General features: G+C 40.6%; 1 protein-coding gene across 2 annotated transcripts in view; it reads right to left on the reverse strand.

Annotated features, from left to right (window-relative positions):
- PITRM1 (pitrilysin metallopeptidase 1) overlaps positions 1-15573 on the reverse strand; it is a 28185-nt gene extending 12612 nt beyond the window's left edge. The window contains exons 1-14 of one of the 2 annotated variants that reach the window (XM_032099698.1): positions 15463-15573; positions 15140-15242; positions 14337-14443; positions 13639-13790; positions 13079-13193; positions 12877-12973; positions 12320-12480; positions 10950-11076; positions 10167-10255; positions 9514-9642; positions 7541-7654; positions 7048-7144; positions 2954-3088; positions 208-346 (exon numbers count right to left, since the gene is read on the reverse strand). In XM_032099698.1, the coding sequence (XP_031955589.1) occupies positions 208-346; positions 2954-3088; positions 7048-7144; positions 7541-7654; positions 9514-9642; positions 10167-10255; positions 10950-11076; positions 12320-12480; positions 12877-12973; positions 13079-13193; positions 13639-13790; positions 14337-14443; positions 15140-15242; positions 15463-15500 (1603 nt within the window). In that variant the 5' untranslated portion in view covers positions 15501-15573. Of the gene's footprint in view, positions 1-207; positions 347-2953; positions 3089-7047; positions 7145-7540; positions 7655-9513; positions 9643-10166; positions 10256-10949; positions 11077-12319; positions 12481-12876; positions 12974-13078; positions 13194-13638; positions 13791-14336; positions 14444-15139; positions 15243-15462 lie in introns of those variants that run through there. The other variant, XM_032099707.1, reaches the window with a different exon arrangement.
- Between the last annotated feature and the right edge of the window lie 7202 nt (positions 15574-22775).

Below are 22775 nucleotides of genomic sequence, written 5' to 3' on the forward strand. Positions count from 1 at the left end.
CATTCCATTTTTTAGTGTTAAAACTAATGGAATATACCAGTCATACACTGTAGTGTAAGCACTGCACAGCCCTGTAACACATGTACACAAATTTTCAATAAAAAACCCCCATCCCTTTCAGAGCAAATGATGGAGAGTGCCTGAGAATTTAAGATACTCCAGCTAAAAAACTGTTATACGAACAAAAAAGTGAAAAAGCAAGTTAACCTTTTTCAAATATTTGGGTTTTTTCTTCCTCAGAAAGTGCATTGACCTTTTTTTCCAGCTTTTCTGCTTCCATTTTAGCTTGTTTATCATGGTAGTCTTCCTCCGGACTCATTGACAGAGTCAATCTGTGCGGATTATCCTGCAGAAATACATCCCAAAACAAAGCATTATTAATTCTGAGGGCAACTTCCTTGCCTTAGATTTTTGCTCCATCAGCAGGAATAAAACAGCCTGTGCATCATTTGGCTTACAGGTTATCAAAAGTATCCCAACCACACAGACTGAACCCTTGGTTTCATACAGGAGAAGATGCTGCATGGGTGGGGAAGAGGCAGCTCACCACAAGAACAAGCACCAACAGCCTTCTGCAAAGTTTCATTCTGGAGTCAGAGTCCCTCAACAGCACACAGTACTCATTAGTTTAATTAAATCAAGGTTAAACAACTGTACATAATGCTACAGAGCTACATGCTCTAAGTTTTATCTGGAGAGTGTTCTAAGATGGGCAATTTTGTTAAATGCAGGAGGGTTTGATTAAACACCTCTTTCAACCTGCCCAAGCTTGAGTGCACAGAGATCCCATATGATGTAAAATGTGCATGCCTTATCCTGCTCAGAAATGCTTTCCACATCAGCCTTGCTGCCACAGAACTCCAGGCATTATGCAAGAGTCACAACTGCTGTTGAGTTCTTGTTTATACCAGACTGTGGAATCTTAAAATTACTCAAGCAGCTTCCATTTTCCTTAATAGGAAAGGGAGGCCAGTCAAAAGACAGCGACCTGAAAAACTGCCCATTTCAATGTAGGAGTCAAACAGCAACATCTGCCACTGACAGACACTGCCAACAATTTGGGACAATGGTAATCTGTAATCAGATTCTGTTTTATGAGCTTATCTCCCCGTGCCTGTGTGAAAAGACTGTAGAAACCTGACTACAGAGTTAAAGAGGGAAATGCAAAATTAACCAGCCATAGTAAAACAGACAGGGTGAATGGCATTCTCTCCCTTGCTCCCTGCCTGCCTGCTTTAATAATTTCCCAGCACAAGGTACAACAGTGCATAATCTTATGATGTACCAACATCCAGCTATTCTCATCACTTCCCACCGGGTTATGCCTTTGCCTCAGCCCCCTCAACAGAACTGTACAGCAAAGAAAATGCATAAAAATACTGCACCTGCCTTTCTTCCCTACAGAAGCCAAAACTTTAACAGCTCCCTACTACCTCCAGACACTAGGAAAGCCTTTAGGAAAACTGATTTCAATTGACGCCACTGTCTCTTGTTGCTTTTGAGTATATTAGAACCAAGATTTACTCCAATCAGGGTGACACTTGCTTATAATAAATCTGCCTTTCAAAACAACTCAAACAAGTTGATTAGGAAAAAAGAACCCCAAACAAAAACCCACCAAAAAAAGCAAACAAACAAAACAAAGCCAACAAAACAAACAAAACCGACAAAAAACCCACTCCACTTTTGCACTGCTATCACTGGATTATTTTTTCTGGCATTAACTAATTCAAGGCTTCAGAACAATTCAGTGTTATAATGCCTTTACTGTTTTTTTTTTATTTCTGCAAAAACTCCAGAAGAACATATGGAGATGAAAACAAGAAAAAGAGCAGAAAATAATTGGTAGTAACAGCAAAATTCAGACTGCAGTTCAATGAACATGAGGAGAACCAAGACAGTCTTACTTGTAACCAAACCCTTTGCAAGGAAAAAGAGATATACCTTGTAATGTCAATATTAAAGAACACATAACTAGGTCTGTAATTCTCTGTTCACATTTGAACTTCTCATCAGGAAACACCTATGTGCATCAGGAATCACAGTTTGGTAAAATATTAGCATTTTATTAGTTTTCTATCCAGTGTGGTTCCAAATGATGTACCAGATGTGGCAGCAGTTGCTGCTACCACTCAAGTGGCAGGTGAGCCACAGGGATGGAATGCAGCCCTGAGTACCTGGTGGGCTGGTTCAGAGGGCTAAACTCTCCCCCAGAGTTATGATGAGCACCCACAATCCCTTGCCCTGTTATGTAATAGTTTCCCTGTTTTATGTATATGTTCTTTAATATGTATCACCCTGTTGAATATGTATATGTTCTAGAAAGTTCTTCATTCTTCAATACCCCATTGGTCCCTCTCTCCCTGCTCCCTCCCACCTTCCCCCAGATTAGTCAGTTTTTAGTCTCTCCTCCCCTTTGCCCAAACCTGATTGGTGAACTGTATCCCTATAAAACCCCTGGACCCTCCCTTGTTAATGTCTTTTGTACCTGGACCCTCTGAGGAACAAAACCCTTTGGAACCCGTACAAAGGACCCCTCTCAATCTCTCAGCCTTCGGTTAGTGAGCTGGGGATTCAGTCGCTTGTGATCCTGCTCAACATCGCTCTGGGGATAGCGAGCTTGTGTGTGGTGGCCTGACAGCCCCTCCTGAGGATCCTGAGCCATAGGTTGGAACCCTAGAGGTTTCCAGACCTACAGCAGACACTCAGGGAGGCCCAGTGCTGTTCCTTTTCCAGTCACAGCGGCCTGTGCCAACCAGATTTTTTTTTTCCACTTCAAAAAGTTTTCACTTGAACCATTCAGAATTAACATGCTTCACTTCAATGTGCCCCTGTTCAATCTACACCTAGAAACAGGCAATATGGTAATAAAAAACTAGCCTTCAGTTTAACTTCAAATACTAAACTGTGATTTAAAAATTAATACGAGATAACTTTCCATAAGCTGGCCTACCTTGAAGTACGTTTTAACTTTTTCTTGAAGAAATCTGGGATTTTCTTTAAGACACTGCCTGAACCGAGAGACTTTATCTGCAATCTTCAGAAGCTCCACTGGATCCCCATCTTGATTCCAACACGATGCTATGTACTGAACAGGAAAGAAGAATTAGGTAAGCAGGACAATCCACCTGCATTTCTCTAGCTGACAGCGTCTGTGTTCCAAAAGCACCTTATTGCTTATACTTGACTAGCAGACACAGAATGAGCAGTGCTAATGCAGGTGTAGGGGGAAAAACACTGTTCAGAATAAGGTTCTATTCCATCATCTCCTGTGTCCTGTTCTCTCCATTCCTGCCTCTAATTTCATCATACCAAACCACCATTTTTTTATTATTACTTTTTTTTGCATACATGTGTATATCTGGAAACATACTGTAGTGTTCTTTACTCCCTCACATTTAAAATTAATTTTTCAGCTCAAGAAAGAAGGAAAACAGAAACAGGTGGTAGAAGCAAAGCAGTACATATATATTACAGTCTTATATCAGCTAGATGAAATGATTTATAGGAAGGTGACTCAAACATGTAAACTATGTAAAACATAGTAAAACAGATGGGACTTTGGAGAAAGAAAATACTAAATAACCAGAAATATCCCCAGGACATTTCTTTTATTCTCTAATTTCAGACTATGAACTTTGCTCAAGTTGCTATCAAAAGTGCTCCAAAACCACAAGTGTAAGATAACAAAAGCTCCTCCATTTCTACTCTGTATGAATGGGGAAAAGAACCAAAACCAAAGCTAAGTATAAAAATCCCAAGACATATGAAAAAAAAAAAAAAGCCTCTAACTGTCAAACCCACCTTCTCTTTTCTTACCTGTTTAATTACAAGCAGGTATCATAAGCCTTCAGCATTTTTTAGTAATAACTATTTTTATCTATTCTGTGGAAACTCCCTAATATGATACAAAAAAGTTTACTTTTATAACATGCTTGAGTATTTCAAGTTCCCTTGAAATAAAAGTATTCAATCTTTATTTGAGGCTTCTGTGGGGTCATTACAACAATTCAGTGCTGGTTCTCAGTGGGCAACTTTAAAGTTTAACCACACATCTAAGAGCATTGTCCAAGCAGTTCTTGAACACTTGCAGGCTTGGTGCCATGACCACTTCTTTGGTGTCACAGCTCATCCCTAGCTGGCAGCTCAGCTCCACACAGCCACTCACTCCCTGCCCTCACAGCAGGATATGGGGGAGGATCAGAAGGGTCAAAGTAAAGGAACTCATGTGTTGAAATAAATGCACTTTAACAGGTAAAGCAAAAGCTGTGTGCAAGCGGAGCAAACACAGGAATTCATTCCCTTCTTCTCAGGGGCAGGCAGATGTTCACCGTCCCCAGGACAGCAGGGCTCCATCACACATAACGATGACTTGGGAAGACAAACACCATCACTCCAAACATCCCCTCGTTTCTTCTTCCCTCAGCTCTTACTGCTGAGCATGGTGTGGGACATCCTTTGGGTCATTTGGGGTCAGCTGTCCCCTCGTGTCTCCTCCCAGCTGGTGGAGTGGGGTTAAATGAGAAGCAGAGAAGGCCTCAACACTGTGCCAACACTGAGCAGTATTGAAAACACCCACGTTATCAGCACAAACCAGGAACACAGCCCCCTTCCAGCCACCGGAAGAGATTTAACTCTATCCCAGACACCTGGGAGAGCTTGTTCCAACATTTGACCACCCTCTCATGAACAGCTTTTTCCTAATATCAACACTGATGACTCCTGTCTTGACTTTCACAGGACCTTTGACAGTCCCACACAATATCCTCCATCACTAAACTGGAGAGATAGGGCTTGATGGATGGACTATTGGACAGATAAGGAATTGGCTGGATAGTGACATGCAAGCAGTTGCATTTCCATGGCCAACATCTGAAGGGAGATCAGTAACAAGTGCTGTCTGTCCCTCAGGGGTCTGTACTGGGTCCAGTATTATTCAACACCTTTATTACTTACACAGCCAGTGGCAGTGAGGGCACACCCAGAAGGTTTGCAGATGACACCAAGCTGAGACATGTGGTAGACACTCTGGAAGGTAGGGATGCAATCCAGAGGGACCTGGACAGGCTTGAGGGGTGCACCCACAAGAACAACATGAAGTTCAACAAGGCCAAGTGCAAGGTCCTGCACCGGGGCTGGGGCAATGACCAATAATCAGTACAAATTGCATGGTTTAAGATTTGAAAGCAGACCTGCAGTGAAGGGCTTGGGGATATTGGTAGATGGGAAATTGGAAATGAGACCACAATGTGTGCTCACAGCCCAGAGAACAGACTGTGTCCTGGGATGCACCAAAGAATCAGGGCCAGCAAGGGGAGGGAGGTGATTCTGTCCCCTCTACTCCACTCCCATCAGACCCCACCTGAAGTACTACATCCAGCTCTGGGGCCTGCAGTGCCAGACAGACATTGACCTGTTAGAGGAGATCCAGAGGAGGACCACAGACATGATCAAAGGGCTGGAACACCTCTCCTACAAAAACAGGCTGAGAGACTTGGGGTTGTTAAACCTGGAGAAGGACGTGGCTTTGGAGAGACTTTATTGGGGCCTTTCAATGTAAGAAGGGGGCTTATGTGAAGAGAGACTTTTTACCACACCCTGTCCAGACAGGACAAGCAGCAACAGTTTTAAGTTGAAAGAGGGCAGATTTAGATTGGACATAAAGAAGAAATTCTTCACTATGAGGGTGGTGAGACAGTGGAACAGGTTCCTGACAGAAGCTGTGGGTGCCCCATTCCCTGGAAGTGCTTGAGGACATGTCAAAAGTGCTCTGAGTAACTGGATCTAGTGAATGATTGCCCTGCTTATAGCAGGGAGGTTGGAACTGGATTACCTTCAAAGGTCCCTTCCAACCCAAACCTTTCTATGATTCTGTGATCACTTTAGTTATAACTAGGTCCCTTTCAGGCCCTCTTCGAGGTCAACTTCTGAAACATGACTTCAGAGAAACAAACTGAAACACAACTCTCCTCTGTGGGAGTATTAACACTAAATGCTGCAAGACTGGTGTTTAAAAGCAAGAAGTATTTAAGAGCTTTCTGTTCCAGAATGAAGGCATAGCAGTTTAGTCAACTTCAGGACTTAAATATGTTGAAAGATAAAGTTATATGCATAAATATTTCATCAGACAGAATTACTCCCAATACCTGAAGACATACCAGAAAGTACTGGCTATCAAAGTCAGGCCTATTTTCGCAGATCTACCATGAACATGACAGGCACTTAAATATCCACAATTTGCCTATTTGGCTGCATGGCAATCTGATTTGAAACAGCTTTTGTTTGTGCTCTTCCATTTACAAATCTCCAGTTACTCGAGGGCTCTGCTTCTTTGCCTAACTGTATATAACTAGGCATGAAATCCTGCTCATTGCAAAGAATCTGCATCACCTAAGAGACAGAAAGCAGAAGAGCCGCTAAGCAACTGAGGTTGCTGCAGAGCAGAAAGGAGCAGAGGAGATTAAAGAATGAGTGGCTCCAGGAGACCCTGATTTCCACAGTGACTGCAAATACTACACCTCACTTATTCCAAATATGACTTGCAGACTTCTTCAAGACACAACCTTCTGCTGTGTAATGTGTTTTTCGTAACAGTTTGGTATCAAAATTTGAGGCCAAGAACTGCATTAGTGTACATTTTCCCTTGTGAATCTAGAAATTAACTTAGACCAGTACAATCCTAAAGTCCATAGAAAAATACAGTCCTATTTGGCTTTTAGAAAATACACAGGCATCTAGCCAAAACACACAGTTCCCAGAGCCAGTATGATATGCCCCTCACAGAAGTAACCAGTGCAACTGCAATCAAAGCTGCTATTCAGGCAAAGACAACAGGCTCACTGCCTGATTAACTCGTACAGTGAGAAGTCCACAGACAGTCTGACAGCTACTGAAAAGAAGAAATATGTACACAATATGACAAAGAAGAGCCCTTAAGTGGAAAGTTTTACATATCAAGAGCCTACAAATGACCCCATATTTTATAAATACATAGGTAGTAGATTTTTTTTTTAAACCCTTCTTAAAAAAAAACACACACAGACTTACAGATGTCAGGGCAAGTCCAAAACTTGTAGACTGATGCTTCAACTGTATTTCAATTTTGTGAAGTAGAGCTTCAATCCTGTCTTCCTCAAATCCTTTCCTTTGGGAAGGAGTGATGAGAGAACAAAATCATATCCATTAACACTGACCACTTGAAGTGAAGTTATGAAAATGAATTATTATATCGATAAAGGAAGCATTACAAAATAATGTCTTTCACACTGAATTAAATTGATATGAAATAATCTTATGTTGTGTCATTTAGAGAAACTGAACTAACATCATTTATCTTCTGAAGGTTATGCTGATGAGAATAAGCTACAATAAAGGAAGCAGCAGATGCAAGTTTAAAGAGTATTGAACAGTAATATTTGGTGCCTTTATTATAATGTAACTAGATTTTTAAGGCATGTTATTATATGCAAGTCTGTATTATTACATGCCTACATATTATTACATTAACTAAGAGTATTCTTAAAAATTCAGCATTACTCACTCAATAACTTCATCGACTGTTCTATCAATTATCTGTTTCACAGTATCAATGTCTCTTTCAGCAATACCCTGTAGACCCACACTGAAATAAGCTTCTCTTGTTGAGCCATTAAACCTAGAATAAAACACACCCAGCTCCGTGACAAGTACTAAAACTTAAGCATTAAAGCTACCAACAAAGGCAAGAGAAGGGGAAAAACCTGCCATTTCCACATACACACACGATTTTAAAAGCTAGATAGAAAGTAAAATAATTACCAAATAGGCAAGAAATGGAACTTAAAAGCATTTTTTGTTCAATTTCAGTAGTAGTAGCCACTATTAAGAAAACATACAGCATATGGTTTAAGAAAAACAGCTACAAAGTAAAGCTAGTATTTTCCGTTCATCTTCCCATTCATCTGTAATTTCTTTCAGGTAAAGAAGTCTCTCTTTTTAAGGTGAAAATTTTAGCTGCATGTAACAGCAAACATACTTTCTGCTTAAGGTGAGTGGACTGGTACTTCTAAAGCAGTATTTGCAAAGTGGTTAAAGTGAAGTTTTCCATATTTGCTGCAATTATTATCAACTGTATTAAAAAAAAATTACAAGCATAAAGACAATTGTGTCCAAGCTGTCAGGCAAGGGTCAATCACAGAGCTCATCTTTAGAGACAAATTGGCACTTGCAGAAATACAGAACACCCTGCAGTTCAAACCAAAGCTAACAAAAAAGCAATAGGTGGTCATCCACTCATAAACAACCACAATTCCATGTCTAAAAATCACAACGAATTCAATGGCAGGCTCAGGCATTGGATTCTGCAATACTCATCTCTGGACTCAAACTTATTCTTGTAGATTCATCAGTACAGTCACTAAGGCAAATAAAAGCCAGCTCACTGAACAATTGTCATGGTTTGAAGCTGGCTAGGCACCAAACCCCACAAAATCTGTTCTTTTTCATAAGGAGAAATAAAGAGAGATACACATCATGAAGTCACCCCAAGACAACAGTTCAACCACATATCAATCCAGCTAACCGGGAAGAGGCCCGTAAGACAAAAAATACAACAATCTCTACGTCAGTGTCTAAAGATGGATTTCTACTGCCATGCTCTGGAATATTAAGATATCTACATGGCACTGGCATGCATGAGACAGGACTTGCAGGAAGCCAATTACTTCATGTAAAGGAAGTTGAGCCAGGCAGAGTAAGACACTAAAATCACAGGTGAGCATAATAATGTTTCCCACTCGAACACTTGAGAGAGTCACTGGAAAAAAAGGCATGATTTTTGTCATCCTCAAGTCTAAAAATCAGTCAGAGGAATCATGCCTTCTTAAGGCACTTCTTTCTTTGTGCTGACAAAAAAGGAAAAACATGATGAGCAGCTGAGCCCGAGTTTGGTGTGGACAACGCGCCCATGCTCAGCCTGCAGCGCAAAGTGCGCTCAGGAGGTGGGCTGGGAGCTGGAGTTTGAGCAAGGGCTGAGAGCTGCAGTTTGAGCAAGTGTCAGCTGAAACACCCTTCTGTACTGAGCTGATGGCAAGTTAACAGCACCTAATTACACAAAGGGGCATTTCTGACAAACCTACCTACTATTGCACCATAGAATTAAAGTAAAAAAAGCAACACGGTACAGAACAGAGCTCGCAAACTCTTCTGAGCAATACTTCATGTCCAGGATGAAAAACCCAAGTAAATTAAGGCACTGAAGGTATTCCATGTTTTATTCCATCTAACCCTTTTTATAGCTCGTAAGCTGCAAACAATACAACTTTGATTAAACCAACTTAGCTTCTAAGTACTCTGACAAGCCAAAAGTTACATTTGAGAATGCTTTACAGTTCACCTGGAGAAACTCTTAAGATGTTTTAATATTAAAATAAGATATTCTGGTGTAAATTGCCTGTATGAGAGATGAGTTCTTCCAACTTAATAGTGTTTTTTAGCTTTTCTGTATTGCTTATAGTGATGAAATGTGAATCTTACCCAACATCAGGAGAAAAATCTGTACCAACTCCAGACTCAATTAAGGCTTTGTAAAAAGGAGAATTTGGCCCATCAACCAACAGTGAAGACAACAGGCTTAGGGTGAACGTTTCAAAAGTGTCTGTAATACTGAAGAAAAACTATTAGTTCTTAAAAACCATACGTGACACCCAGTATCACTGAATCCATTTCAAAAGAACTAGAAAACAAAGGCAGAGGAAGCAAGGGAGAAATAATTGTCACCTATGAACCCTGCATCAGACCTTAGGGAACTAGGAGGGCTCTGTGTCTTCCACTTGTTATAACTACCAGGAAAGCAATTCAAAATGGGCTGCAAGGGGAGTAAGTTAGTATTAGGTCATACAGAACAGACTGCACATGGCAGAACATTAAAAGAAAGACGATGTTCAAATGTCTCATCCACTGAACAGTTCTGTAAAGCAACACCTGATTTTCCTTTTGTCTGCTAAAGCAAATTCTGTTAAGCAATTAAACTTTTATTTACTAAAGCAAGATTTGTATATTTTTCCACGGCATTATTTCCCTTAAAGATGACATATATCACGAGGGATTGGAGACAGGCAACATGCCTGCACCTTGCTTAAAGATCTAAAATGAACCTTTTATTTAGAATTTCATTTTGATATACTTACTCTGTCAACAAGTAGCTGATACTGACAGTGGTCTGCTTGGAAGGATCGGCAGCAAAGGAGTCTAAGCCACATGTTACCCTGTGTTCTCTCTATAAAGTATAATAAAGGATACACACTAAACTCAGAGCAGAAGTTACAAACAAAAAATGACTGCTTGCATCTTCACAGCATCATCTTTCCAATGATTAAAAATAATTTTACAGATTCTCATGAGTAAATTCAAGATCCATATTGATCCAAATACACAAATACAGGACATCTTGAAAAATCTGAGTGGTATCTCAATTTTTAAAAGTGGACAATATAGGAGAGGCTGAATAAAGTCTGGCCATAAATAACATTCTGAGATGTTTTTCAAATAAATGTTTACACTTCTGGACAACCAGGGAGGAAAAGGAGGAAAGGGGAGGGAGAGAACATGAGAACTACTTTTGACACCAATGTTTGGAAGATTAGATACCATCAGAAAGCATATTTCCTGACACTAAGTCTTACTATTTCTTTCATTAGCCCTGAATGCTTTCCATTAATAAGTTCTTCAGTGCTTCAAATGACAAGGGACTTGAAAACTGGAAATAAAAAAAAAACCAAACAACTGCAGGCAATCATTACATTACTGAAACTCAAAAGTAACTGTAGTTTTTCCCCACTGTAATGAAAAATAAAAATACTTCAGATCATTTACACAATTCTAAACAAAAGAGTTACTCCAGCAGGTTGGGTTAAAACTCTAATCCGGGGTTTTTTTGGTTTAGTGTTTTTAGTGTGTTTTTTTATACTTACAGGCTTTGCCCAGAGTTTCTGTTTTGGGATGTCAGTATTTGATTCAATTCTTTCAAATTTTACCAATGCTTCCTCATGTATTTGCTTCAGATGTTGCTCCAGTGGAAAATTGCCATAAGTGAAAAACCTGCATTTCAAATAAAATATTGGGATTAAGCATCTGATTTATTATGAAATTTATAGTAGCTACTTATATTATACTCTGAATTTCATGTGCTTTCTAGTAATTCTGTTACATCTGGAGTGGAACATAGTTTGGTGGTCTTCAACCTAGGGGTCTTACAATCTGCGACATATATAAAACTCAGATCTCCTGATACAAATCCACATTTCTCAGCCTGTGGGCCACGAAACACCTTATTATTTTCACTACATTTGGTTTTATTATATTCAAATTTGTTCAGTTGCAGGAATATACAATGCTCCAGAAAAAAAAAATTAGTCATTGAAGCCAGAAACCCTGTGCTCCTAAGTTTCAGAAGACAAAATTCTTACAGACCTCACACTTTAAGTATAAAATACAGTGATCCATGTCCTAGGTTTTGTATGCCTATAAAACATGGCTGGGTTCCGTGGCTCACTTCACCAAACACATTCCTGTACCTACAGGACTTCCACTGGGCCAAATATGAGCACAAGGTATGCCTCAGGAAAACGTCCTCCCCTGATTAAAATCTCAACACAAGTACAGCAGAATACTTGGGATGATGAGAAAAATCAGCGGATTGTAAATTCACTGTTATGACACAAGCTGATGTTCCACAAGTGAATTAATCAGAATTAACAGACTGGCCACAAAATTAGTACAGAAGAAACAATTATTTCCCTGCACGTAACTTTCAAATTGACTTCCAGTTTGAATACCTTATTAATACCAACTAGATCAGTACCTGAACCAAATTACTTATTTAGAACGCTCTACAGTAATATGTGATGCAGGAGGAAATGAAATCATTCATTTGTAACTTCTAACTTAATCTGTGTTACTTCAAAGAGGACTTAGCTTCATCTGCGCCACTTTTATCTTAACTCCCTAACATTATGGCTAAATACTTACTAGTATTCTCCCTTTCCCCCAGCTCATATGAGTTCAGATCAATCAAAAATCTCCAAAACACATACTCATGATCAAGCAAACAGACACACCTTAGAAACTAGCCACCTTTCTTTCCTGCTTTCAATTCACTCTTCACTGCTCTTCCTAGAATAAAAATTCCTTGCTTCCATGCTGTTTTAGCTGCTGTAGGGCACAGGTTATCTTTATTGCTGACCATGTGGATAAAAACATTGTGCTGCTGGTTTTCTCCTCACAAAAATACAAACAAAGCACTAAGTCAATAACCTAGGAAGTTAGTCACCAATTTACATACCTGGAATTGCTTGGATGATAATGTGTGGCATGGAACTGCTTAAGCTGCTCCCACGTAAGGTCAGGAATACATAATGGATCTCCACCAGAAATTACACCGTAAGTGTGATCAGGAAGGATTTTATTCTGCATGTGCTGTGCAAATATCCTCTCATTATCTGTCTTAATAGGAAAACACTACACTTCACTGAAAGCCATCAAAACACATTTTAAAGACAAAAGGCATTCAATAACAAGACCTCAGAGCTCTAACTTACACAATCTCTTCACATAAGCATGCAGTCCCATGTACTTTAATAGAACTACCTATGTTTCCATGGTAATGTAAGAGAATATTTTACAATAAATCCATTAACAAGGTGCTTGTTTATACATAAACAAACTTTTGACAGGCTAACTTAAAAAAAAAAAAAATCTATGCAACACTGTTGACTTTACTGAGGACTTAAAATTTTCAGGAGGAACAGGAATCTCTGGTGCAATAATGCCATTGATAACCTACAGCTGAAGCTACTTCACCATCTCTAAGATCTTAAACCAAACATTCACAAAACTTACAAATGCCCCTTTCATTTCATTAAAAACAACTCCTTTGAAGACTAGAGGTGTCTGAGGATCAGCTGGGTTCTCATGTTCTAACCTCCAACCTTCTTGCCTGAAAAAATTAAAGCAGCAAATGTTGAGAATTTGAAGAGTTTGTTGATTTTGGGGGGGCCTTTGTTTTTAATTTAAGGTTTGCGTACATCTCAAACTGTCTTACCAGAAATCTAGTTGACGTAAACATGGAAAGAAAGCTGCATCCAAGTACACCGACAGGAGATTCTGAAAGTCCTTGGGATTTTGTGTTGAAAATGGATAGAGTGTGTAATCACTAGCTGCATATAAATAAACATAAAAATAAATCAGAATTTTAGAAAGTCTAAGATGCATTTTACCCTCATTGATTTTTAATTTCTCATCCGTATAAATAACGGGAAGAGAAGAAATGTACTAAATGAAATATATTTTTGCTGAGGAATACACAGATATTCGACACTGCAGCTAGTTTACCATGAAAACTTTGCTTCAGCCATATATCCCTATAAATAATTAAATGTATTGTTGAATGCTATAAAGCTCCAGCTCTATTGGGACTTTGCAACTGACAAATGAACAAGATTTATTTTGTTGTCTTGCCTTGTTAGTTTTTTAATATCTCACGCACAACATTCACACCTAATAATAATGGCTCCCCAAAGTCAAATTAAGGAGAGCCAGCAGACAGCTCTACTGCAATAAAACCTCATGCATTTTAAGTGGTATTACTTCCTTTGGGCTTACCTGTGAATGCATTCATAAAAGTGGACAGTGACCTGTTTAACATTTTAAAGAAGGGATCTCTGCAGGGATACTTTTGGGAACCACACAACACTGTGTGCTCCAGAATATGTGGGACCCCAGTGCTGTCCATTGGAGTGGTTCGGAATTGGATACTGCAAGAGAGAGCATGGAGAGAGATGAAGCCATTTGTGAGGAGAAGTCCACCCACTCCTACCTGCACCTGTGATTTATGGGAGTATCATCAGTGGCTAACAGCTAACATGGCACACACCAGGATGCAGTGTTTGAGTTCTTTAGATTCCTGAGTGCTCAGCCATCTTTTTCAGAGGTGTACAGCTTCTGCTCTTCTAGCTCTGGAGTCAGACCGGAAGTTTTCAGCACACAAGTCAACACATTTATTTTTACCCAAAAGGCTCAAATAAAAAACTTCATGTAAGGTTATGGTTGCATAATCTGTTTTTGAAAGTTTTCCAGGCAGCAACTGCATCTGAATTAAATAGTGACCCTGTTTTGAGGGGCAGACTGAACAACAGACTTCACGACATCTGCTCCCACCTGAAAAATTCTAAGAAGCCCTACAAAGGAAGTACTGTCCTCCCTGTTACCACAGAATAATCCAACCACGATGCTAGATTACAAGTGAAAAAACACAAGGTGATGTTGAGATTGAACGTGTAATACCTATATTAATGTTTTACCTGAACAGATTATTGGAGTCCTCCCGAGCCACATGTAAATACCTGGCTCCTGTACCATCATGACTAAGCTTCACTGCAGTCAGGAACAGCTCAGGAACAGCTGTCACCTACATTGGAAGAAAACATCTGTATTGCAGTGCGACTTCAACTAGGTCAAATAAATTGTGCATAATATAGCAATGTTCAGTTTGTTGATACTGGCTTATACAGTATTAAGTAAGTTTTTGCTCCTATGGTTTGAGAGGAAAAAGTAATTACGCAAATAGAAAATAAAATTTATAACCCAATGAAAGTATACTACCACAAAAAAACATATTCTTATGGCATAGATAAAAATTTAACCAGAAATACAAAATGAAAAGGCGTATGTTCAAATGTCAGTGGCTAGGTCAGCAAAAAAAAGAGCAAGGACCCTGTTCAACCACTAGCGCCGTCACTAGCGATCACTGTGAAGTTCTGTTATCTGCCAGGACTTTTAGACAGCCACACCAAATGGTCACATCTGCAGCAGACACACAAGCTCCTGGGGTGCGTTATTTACTCTAGAATTAGCTCCTTATACCTATATATATATATATACATACCATTATTATCATATATACTATTACATGTATTGTATCTATAATGGCACCTAAAGTATTTGTTTGCAGACAAGTACTACAAGGAACTCCTATATCATTTTTATGACTTACCACCCAAAGTATTTAATCTGCAGACCCCTGGCCTCACCTAGGCGCCTTCCAGCCACAGGGAAGTTTATGTACACACAAACAGAGGAAACGCAAGCGGCGGGCGACGCTCACCTGCTTTACGGTGAAGCCGTGGATCTGCTCGCCCACCCGGTACTGCAGCGCTCTCTCGTTCGCGGCACCGCTCTTCCACCTCCACGACCTGCGACTCAAGGACCTGAAACGACACAATGCCCTTTAAACAAACGCGCTCCTGCCGGCGGTGCCACAGCCGCGACCGACACCGGCCCTGACGCCCGGGGGCTCCAGCGAGGGCTTCCCCGGGGAGCAGGGCCCTGTGCCCCGGGCAGGGGCTCGGAGTCCCGGGTCCCTCGGCCGAGCGCCAGGGGCCAGGGCAGCGCAGGGCGAGGATCCCCGCCCGCTCCCCGCTCGCTCACCGGCCGCGGCCCAGCAGCGCCCGGTAGCGGCTCCACATGGCTGCGCGGGGCCCGGCGGGCCCGGCCGCACAGCAGAGCGCAGCGGGGACCGGCGCAGGCGCCGCCGCCCCGCCCGCATTGGCGGCGGCTCTGCAGCTCCGCCCACCCCGCCCCGCCCCGCCCCGCCCCGCCCCGCCCTGCGCCGGGCGGAGCCGAGCCGCGCCCGAGCCGCCCCGAGCGGGAGGGCTGTGGGGACGCGTGTGTGAGGGCTCTGTTTACCATTTTGGGGAGGGTTGGCCTCGGGGGCAGGGGAGTCTCTTGGAAATGCCTTTGCGTTGTTCAGGAAGTTCTCAGGAAAATGGGAAGCGTCGTTGGTTGTGAAAGGAGCGACCTTTGAGCAGAGCTTATTGTTTGCTTTTCCAAATTAAAGAAAACAGCAAAATAAAACACAATACCTGAGATCAGTGTGTTCCGAGGGCTGCATAGCTGCTCGCCCATGCCTTGCCAGTGCATTGATAGGTTAATGCAAACACTTGGTGAGCAGAATGGGCAAGGTGAGCAGTAGTGAGTGAGTAACTAAAGCCGCTGTAAGCTGCGGCTGTGCCTGTGCGAGCAGAGCCCTTGCGGGTGCAGAGCCCTTGCAGCCGCGCAAAGCCTCTGCACAGGGACTGCTCGGTCCAGATAGGCTTGGAGGTACCCGTGTTAATGTCGGAATGGGTCCTCACTGAGGCTTCACAGGATGTCGTACCCAGCAGGAAAGTGCTTGTACGTGCCTAGGCTTTTATTCCTTCTGTTTTGCAAATGAATAGGATTTTGAGACAGTAACTTGAAATTTGATTTCATACTGCATGCTTATGAGGCTGCCCAGAAGGACAGCACCTGTCAAGTATGGCCACCAAATTGCCAATCCCTTGTTCCTGGATATAAGAGTCCGGTTATCTATTTAGACATAAGAAGCCTGGTGCCAAATGAGAGTATATGAGATCTTAAACCTAGTAAAGGGCAGGTGCTCGGCATGTCTCACTCTGCTTGTCCTCGATTCTTTGGCTATGACGTTAACAAAAAAAAAAAAAAAAAAAGGAATTTATAGTATCCCAGGAATTTTTGTGTCCACCGTCTCTGATCTCTTCCTCCTCTTCTTTGGCAGGCAGTTGCCTGCCTCCAGCTGCTGCTGCGGTCAGTCACTGTAGGGATTTTATCACCCTCTTGTGACTGCCCTTTTGCCGTCCTGCCCTGCTGCCGGCACGCTGTCCTAGGCACATCCGCCACCTTCCCGCTGGCCACATGGCTCCTGATTGCTCCAAGACCCTTCATTTTCTCTGATTGTCTCATTTGTGTTTTCCGTGTAATTTTCCCATTTCATTAATTTTTAAATTAAATAAAAAAGCCAATAGCTTGCCGTAGTTAATGTCTGGATGTTGTGCATTAACCCATATAACCTGTCATCTATCTTAATTACTTATCTTTCTCATTCTTTTTAGGGTTAGTGCAAAGATCCAGTAGCTCATGTAAAGCTTAGATTCTGGATACTAGCGAATGCCATATTTTTGCTCCCTATTGTCATTTTATCTGATTTCTTCCCTGCCTTCTACCATTTCACGTCTTTTGTCCTATTTTTCTGTATTTGTTTCAGATTAGGTTCAAATCACACCCCTTTCATAGGACCTGCTCCCAGTATATGTTTATTTTCAGTATATGTTTTAGCATATATTTCCAGAAATTGTCTAACATCATGAAGAACCAGTCATGATAGGAACTTCAACATTATTTTCTAAACTAAAACTAAATGATGTAAACATATAAGGAACAATGTTCTCCAAAGAATGAATGTATTAAAAGAAGTATTTCTGAGCCTTGTGTAGAACCATGAGTTCACACTGCATGGTTCAGTTTTCAAATATTTCTGAATGTTTTCATATGCTTATGGTTTATTATTGGTCGCAATAAGGTTAACTTGCAGCAATTTTTGTATTCAAGGCTATACTGTTGTTTCTGTTGACTGTTCAGTTCCTTAGTTTACTAACAGTTTCCTAATCTGACCATAAGCTACTGTCTCTCTTTACAGATTTCTTGTCATCAATATTTAGTTTGCTTCATGGCTCATAACATTCATCTTAATGGAACATCAGGCTGGCATTCTGCTGCAGACATTTATTTATTTTTAGTTGATGTTTATATTGGAAGGATGATTTTCTGGCTGTCTGTTTTCATATCACTGACATAGCGTTTGACAGGCAACCTTTCACAAACTTAACCAGTCTGAGCAATCAGAGTTTCAAAATACATCAAACATCATTCCTAAACTTAATCACAAGATGGAAGTCTTTTATACTATCCCTTAGACAACTTTAAAATATTTTTTCTTTCTTTCTTCTGCTATTGTCTCTCATATGTTTTGTACATCAAAGCTTTTCTTCTGTGAAACAAAACAGAAACTGGCATGTTACACTACTTCTTTTTCTTTTCCATTTTCTTGCTGTATAAGATTTCTGCTACACTGATAATTTAAGAGTAGTACATTATATTCCTTGTGCAGAATAGTCACATACATATATATGGATATATGTAACATGATTTCTGCATCTTAAGAAAAGAGTAATTCAGAAGAACCACTTGCATGTAAAATTGTAGCAGGTATAAAATTAGTTTTGTTGAGTTGTCTTGATAAATGACATAAAACCCTTTTGATTACCATCACCAGATTTTGCTTTCAGTTATTTAGCAACAAATTCTATGTAACTGCAATTGCGTCAAATGAGCTATTCCAATGGTGAGAATGAGATGATAATTTAATTCTCAGTGTTTGATTAGAGTTACTTTTACTTAGTGTTACTTTCCTTCAGAAGATTTTGTTTTCAATCACATGTTTATCTAAATTAGATATTTGGTCTAAAAAGTCCCATGCCTACACAAGCTGTTTCTTTCAAAAAAATTCGACATCATCTGTTCATGAATGGAAATGCTTTTTTGTGTTTAACTGAGAAGTTCCATTCTTTATCCTCTGGAGCAGAGGTTTGTCCCTCCCACTTGACAAGTGTGTCTTTTCTTCACAGACAATAAGGTGCAAAGTTTGCCAGGTTAAAATCTGTGAAAAATACTTTGTAGATGCCTGTTACAGCAGGAAAACCGTATTCGCTGTGGTGTCTCCTACCAAGCATGCTTAGATCACAACAGTTCTCCCAGCTTAGAGTGTAGACTGTGTCCACCTTCCTTCTAGGATTTTCTCAGGGCTAAAGTTAATAAAAATGATTTCCTCTGTGGCTGTTTCACCTTCCCATGAGAGAACCCTCCCATGTCAGCGGGCGAACTAATGAAGAGACTCTCTGCCTGCCAGCCTTTTTCTGAAGGCCATGAGGAAGTGAAGGGAGTTAGTGACAATGGTGTTAGCTGGTGAGTTGAGAAGAATGAGCTTTAGCATCCCAGATGGCAGCCGTTCTCTACCCCAGTTCTGTGCAATCACCACCCAGCACCTTCCTGAGAGAGGGTCTGCTAATAATAAGTTTTTGAGAGGATGAGAGCATGATCCCAGCTTCAGCTGTACCTTGAGCATCACAGAATCTTATTAGTACCCTTTGTGTATCAATTTTGTTTCTGGAATTTGTCATAGAATCATAGAACAGTTTGTGTTGGAAAGGACTTTTATGATCATCTAATTCCAGTGCCCCTGCCAAGGGCAGGGACACTTTTCACTAGGCCCAAAACCCCATCCAAGCAGGTCTTGAACACTTTTAGGGATGGGGCATCCCCAGGTTCACTGGGCAATCCACCCTCACAGTAAAGTACTTTTTCCTAAAATCTGATCTAAACTTGCCCTCTTTCAGTTTAAGGCCATTACCACTTGTCCTACCCCTACATTTTACTTTATAAAAAGTCCCTCTCTAGCTTTCTTGTAGGCTCCCTTTAAGAATGTTCGTTTCTATCTTTAATAGATATCTTTCTCTTCATTGACAGAACATCAGCCAGCCAAGGATTTTGTATCACAATTGTCAGACAATATTTAGTGGGGCATTGAAATCAGCATTTTACAAAGCCATGCGGAGAGGAACGTCCCCATGCCTCAGCACACCTTCTCATTTACCCTGTCTGTATTTTTTTCCAGAGAAGTTTGCAAGAGGCAGAGACAGAAGCTTATGGTTGTACTGCTGATGCTTTTTTGCCTCCTTCCTAACTTCACAATAGTCTCTTTAACCTGAAACTTCTTAGGATTTGGGGCTTTCCCAGGGACTGTCTGCCTGCTAGCAGCCTCCTGTCTGTAGCATTTGGAAGATTATGAAACAAATACATGGTAGTGTGAAAGAGAGAGGAATGTTCCCCACAAAGATTTTGCAGTAGAAAAACAGAATGAAAACAAAGCCCAGGGTTTTGGTGGTTTAGGGGGGGTGATTTTTGTACAATTTATTTCAAGAGATCCCATAAGGTGGTAATAGGCTTTGCACTGGGCTAGCTGATGCCATGCAGGACTGCAGCTGGCGTGTGCTTTGTACTGTCCTGTCCTGTCCTGCTTTGTACTGTCCTGTCAGAGAACATGGATACTGCCATTGCTACACTGCCAGGAGCAGAATTGTTCCCAAACAATGATTTAAAAGAAGGGGAAAAGGAAACTCATGTGCCTTGCTAAAAGCCATGATGTAGTTTATCAGAAGTGCTTCTGTGTTTTAGGGTTATTGTAAGCAGACCAGAATACCTGGTTACAGTCAAGAAAAAACCTCACTTAATAGTTTACATTTCAAGTAATTTTACTATCCTCTTTAAAAGTCTTAACATATTAATATTTTGATTGCTTCTTCTGCTAACAAATAATATGACAGTAAAGAATTCAGGGACAGGAGGGTAAAGGGGAAATAAGGGTTGGGTCAAAGTTGACAAAAATTATGTGGTCCTGTAATATTATGCATACATACAAGTGAGGTCGCATAAAGTCATATCAATGTTATTTACACAAAGCAGGATATTATAAATGAATAAATGAAAAACATTGCTACAGAATATCAGAAATGTAGAAGTGGAAAGTTGCTCAACACATCAGTTTCTCAGGAGTTAAGCAGAACTTTATGCACCACTTGAATGCTGCCTCCAATTGCAATTTAATGCTATATTCAAACTCTGTGTGAGTCACTTGTTAACAACGACAGCTGAAGGAGTATTATTCTATTTGGAAGGACTTTCCTTGGCTGGTTGCTTATATTACCCAGAAAGACTTGGCTATGTGGCTTGCCTGTTCTTACCAGACTTTTCATTCATCCTTTTAGAAATGTTTTGGGATATCTCCACTTAACATTAGTAATGTTACTTGCTGTAGGAAGGTAGCTCTAACATAGATTATCATGAGTTACATCAAAGTTACATCAAAGTCCATTTTTTACAATAGAAAAAAAACAAAAGCCTCACTGTTGAGAAATTTCACTGTTGTTGTCACAGACCTGTTCATAAACTATAGTCCACAACACCAAGAAGACGATAAATATATTCTCAATACTGCAGAGCAGTCTAGATTTTGTGAATTTTCATTTAACCTTAGTTGGATTATATTTAATTTGTCAACTTCTTTGTTGAACCACAGTGAGACAAGCCAGGGTAGAGATTAATGCTGTGCAGATGTGGTCTCTCACATAACTCTAACAAGGTTCATCAGTCTTGCTCCTGTCGCTCTGCTGACAGAGAGCCTTTATTAAGTCCTTAGCAGTGCAGATACACGAATAACGCAGCTACAGGCCAAAGCAAACTCTTTGTGTGTGGGAATAACAATGTCTGCATAAAGGAGTTGTAGAGTGCATGTTAAAAATTTCATTTTCAAAGGGAGCTCACTGCCCATATCTGCAAAGTCACATTCTAGATCCTGTGGAGGTGCAGTAATGGGAAAAACATTAAATGCTTGCCTTGGTTTACTATAAGTGAAACATATATTGGGGAAAGGTGAGATCAAGTCCATGTCTGATGCTGTCCAGAGTAGATGAAAAATTGCTCTGCATCTATTTACCTTTCAACTGCCACACTCTGGAAATACTTTTTTAATGTTATCTCTTACCTTTCATTTTGGGAGGAGGACTGAAGGCAAAGAAAAAGTATTTAGTCCTCCCATTTCTTGCAGTTTTTGCATACTTAAGTGTCAGTGTTACAGGGCATTCTCATAATGAAAAGCATCTTCTAACTGCAAAGCTGGAGAAGGTTGTGTAAATTAAGACACTTGGCCCTTGGTCTCCTCAGGTCCCTCTGTGGCCCTATGATATAACTGAGGAGAGGGGGATTTCAGTTTAAATTACCTGAAATAGTGAGAGAGCTGTAATACAGCTTACTGGGGCAGTGTTTTTATAATACGATACTGTGCTGCATCCCTCTGTGTGTGGGAAAAGGGCCTTGAAGAAATCTGAAGTGCAAAACCCTGGGATTAAGTTGACAGGTGGTATAAAGGGATGGCAGCCTAACCCAGTAAAGTCCTGTTCCAGTTGCCTTTTAGAAAAGGTTTTTGAGCAAATTATCTCCATAATTTTACCAGGTTTCATTTCAGGACTAGGTTATTCACTTCAAAAGCCTGAGAGTGAATGAATGTTTATATGATCTGAACCACCAGGGGATGGTATAGCCAGAGTCTGTACTCCAATACCCAGAGGAGCAATTATTTACTGATCTTCAGCTTTCCTTATTATGTTTGAACACCTAGTGTACTCAGCTGGGTGAATTCTGATATGCAGAAGTAGCAGTGACAGTAAAAATGTCATATTTGCATATCTGTGACTACTTAAGGTAGCAGAAGTTTGTAATATGAAAAGACAGGTGCTTACATAAGTTGTGTACATTACATTGAAGTGAAGCCATTCCCCATTATCTGTCCCCATATTGCAGTGTTCTTAAAGCCTCTCATCCCTACTCTGATTTTTCGTTTCCTGTGCTAGCAGTGTAAAACCATAGAGTCATGAAGTTTGGAAAAGACCTTTAAGATTATCAAGTCCAGCCATTAACCTAACACTGCCAAGTCCACTACTAGACCATGTCCCAGAGCAGTGCATCTACATGTCTTTCAGATTCCTCCAGGACTCGTCACTCAACCATTTCTCTGTTCCAATGATTGAAAACCCTTTCCATGAAGACATTCTTCCGAATATCTGATCTAAACTTCCCCTGGTCCAACTAAAGGCAATTCCCTCTCATCTCTTGTGTCAGAAACTGAAATATGGTTTATGACTTAAACATTTTCATTAAGGACTTTTAGAACTGTATTACAAAAGCTGCAGAGGAGACCACTATGCCTTGACTGAGGCCTTACACTGCTTGCTGATGGAGAGAAGAGAAAGTGACTCAGGTCTGGGCTGGGGCAGAAGAATACATTCAGAAGGATC

Source organism: Corvus moneduloides, chromosome 1, assembly GCF_009650955.1.
Source record: "Corvus moneduloides isolate bCorMon1 chromosome 1, bCorMon1.pri, whole genome shotgun sequence".
Classification (NCBI taxonomy): domain Eukaryota; kingdom Metazoa; phylum Chordata; class Aves; order Passeriformes; family Corvidae; genus Corvus; species Corvus moneduloides.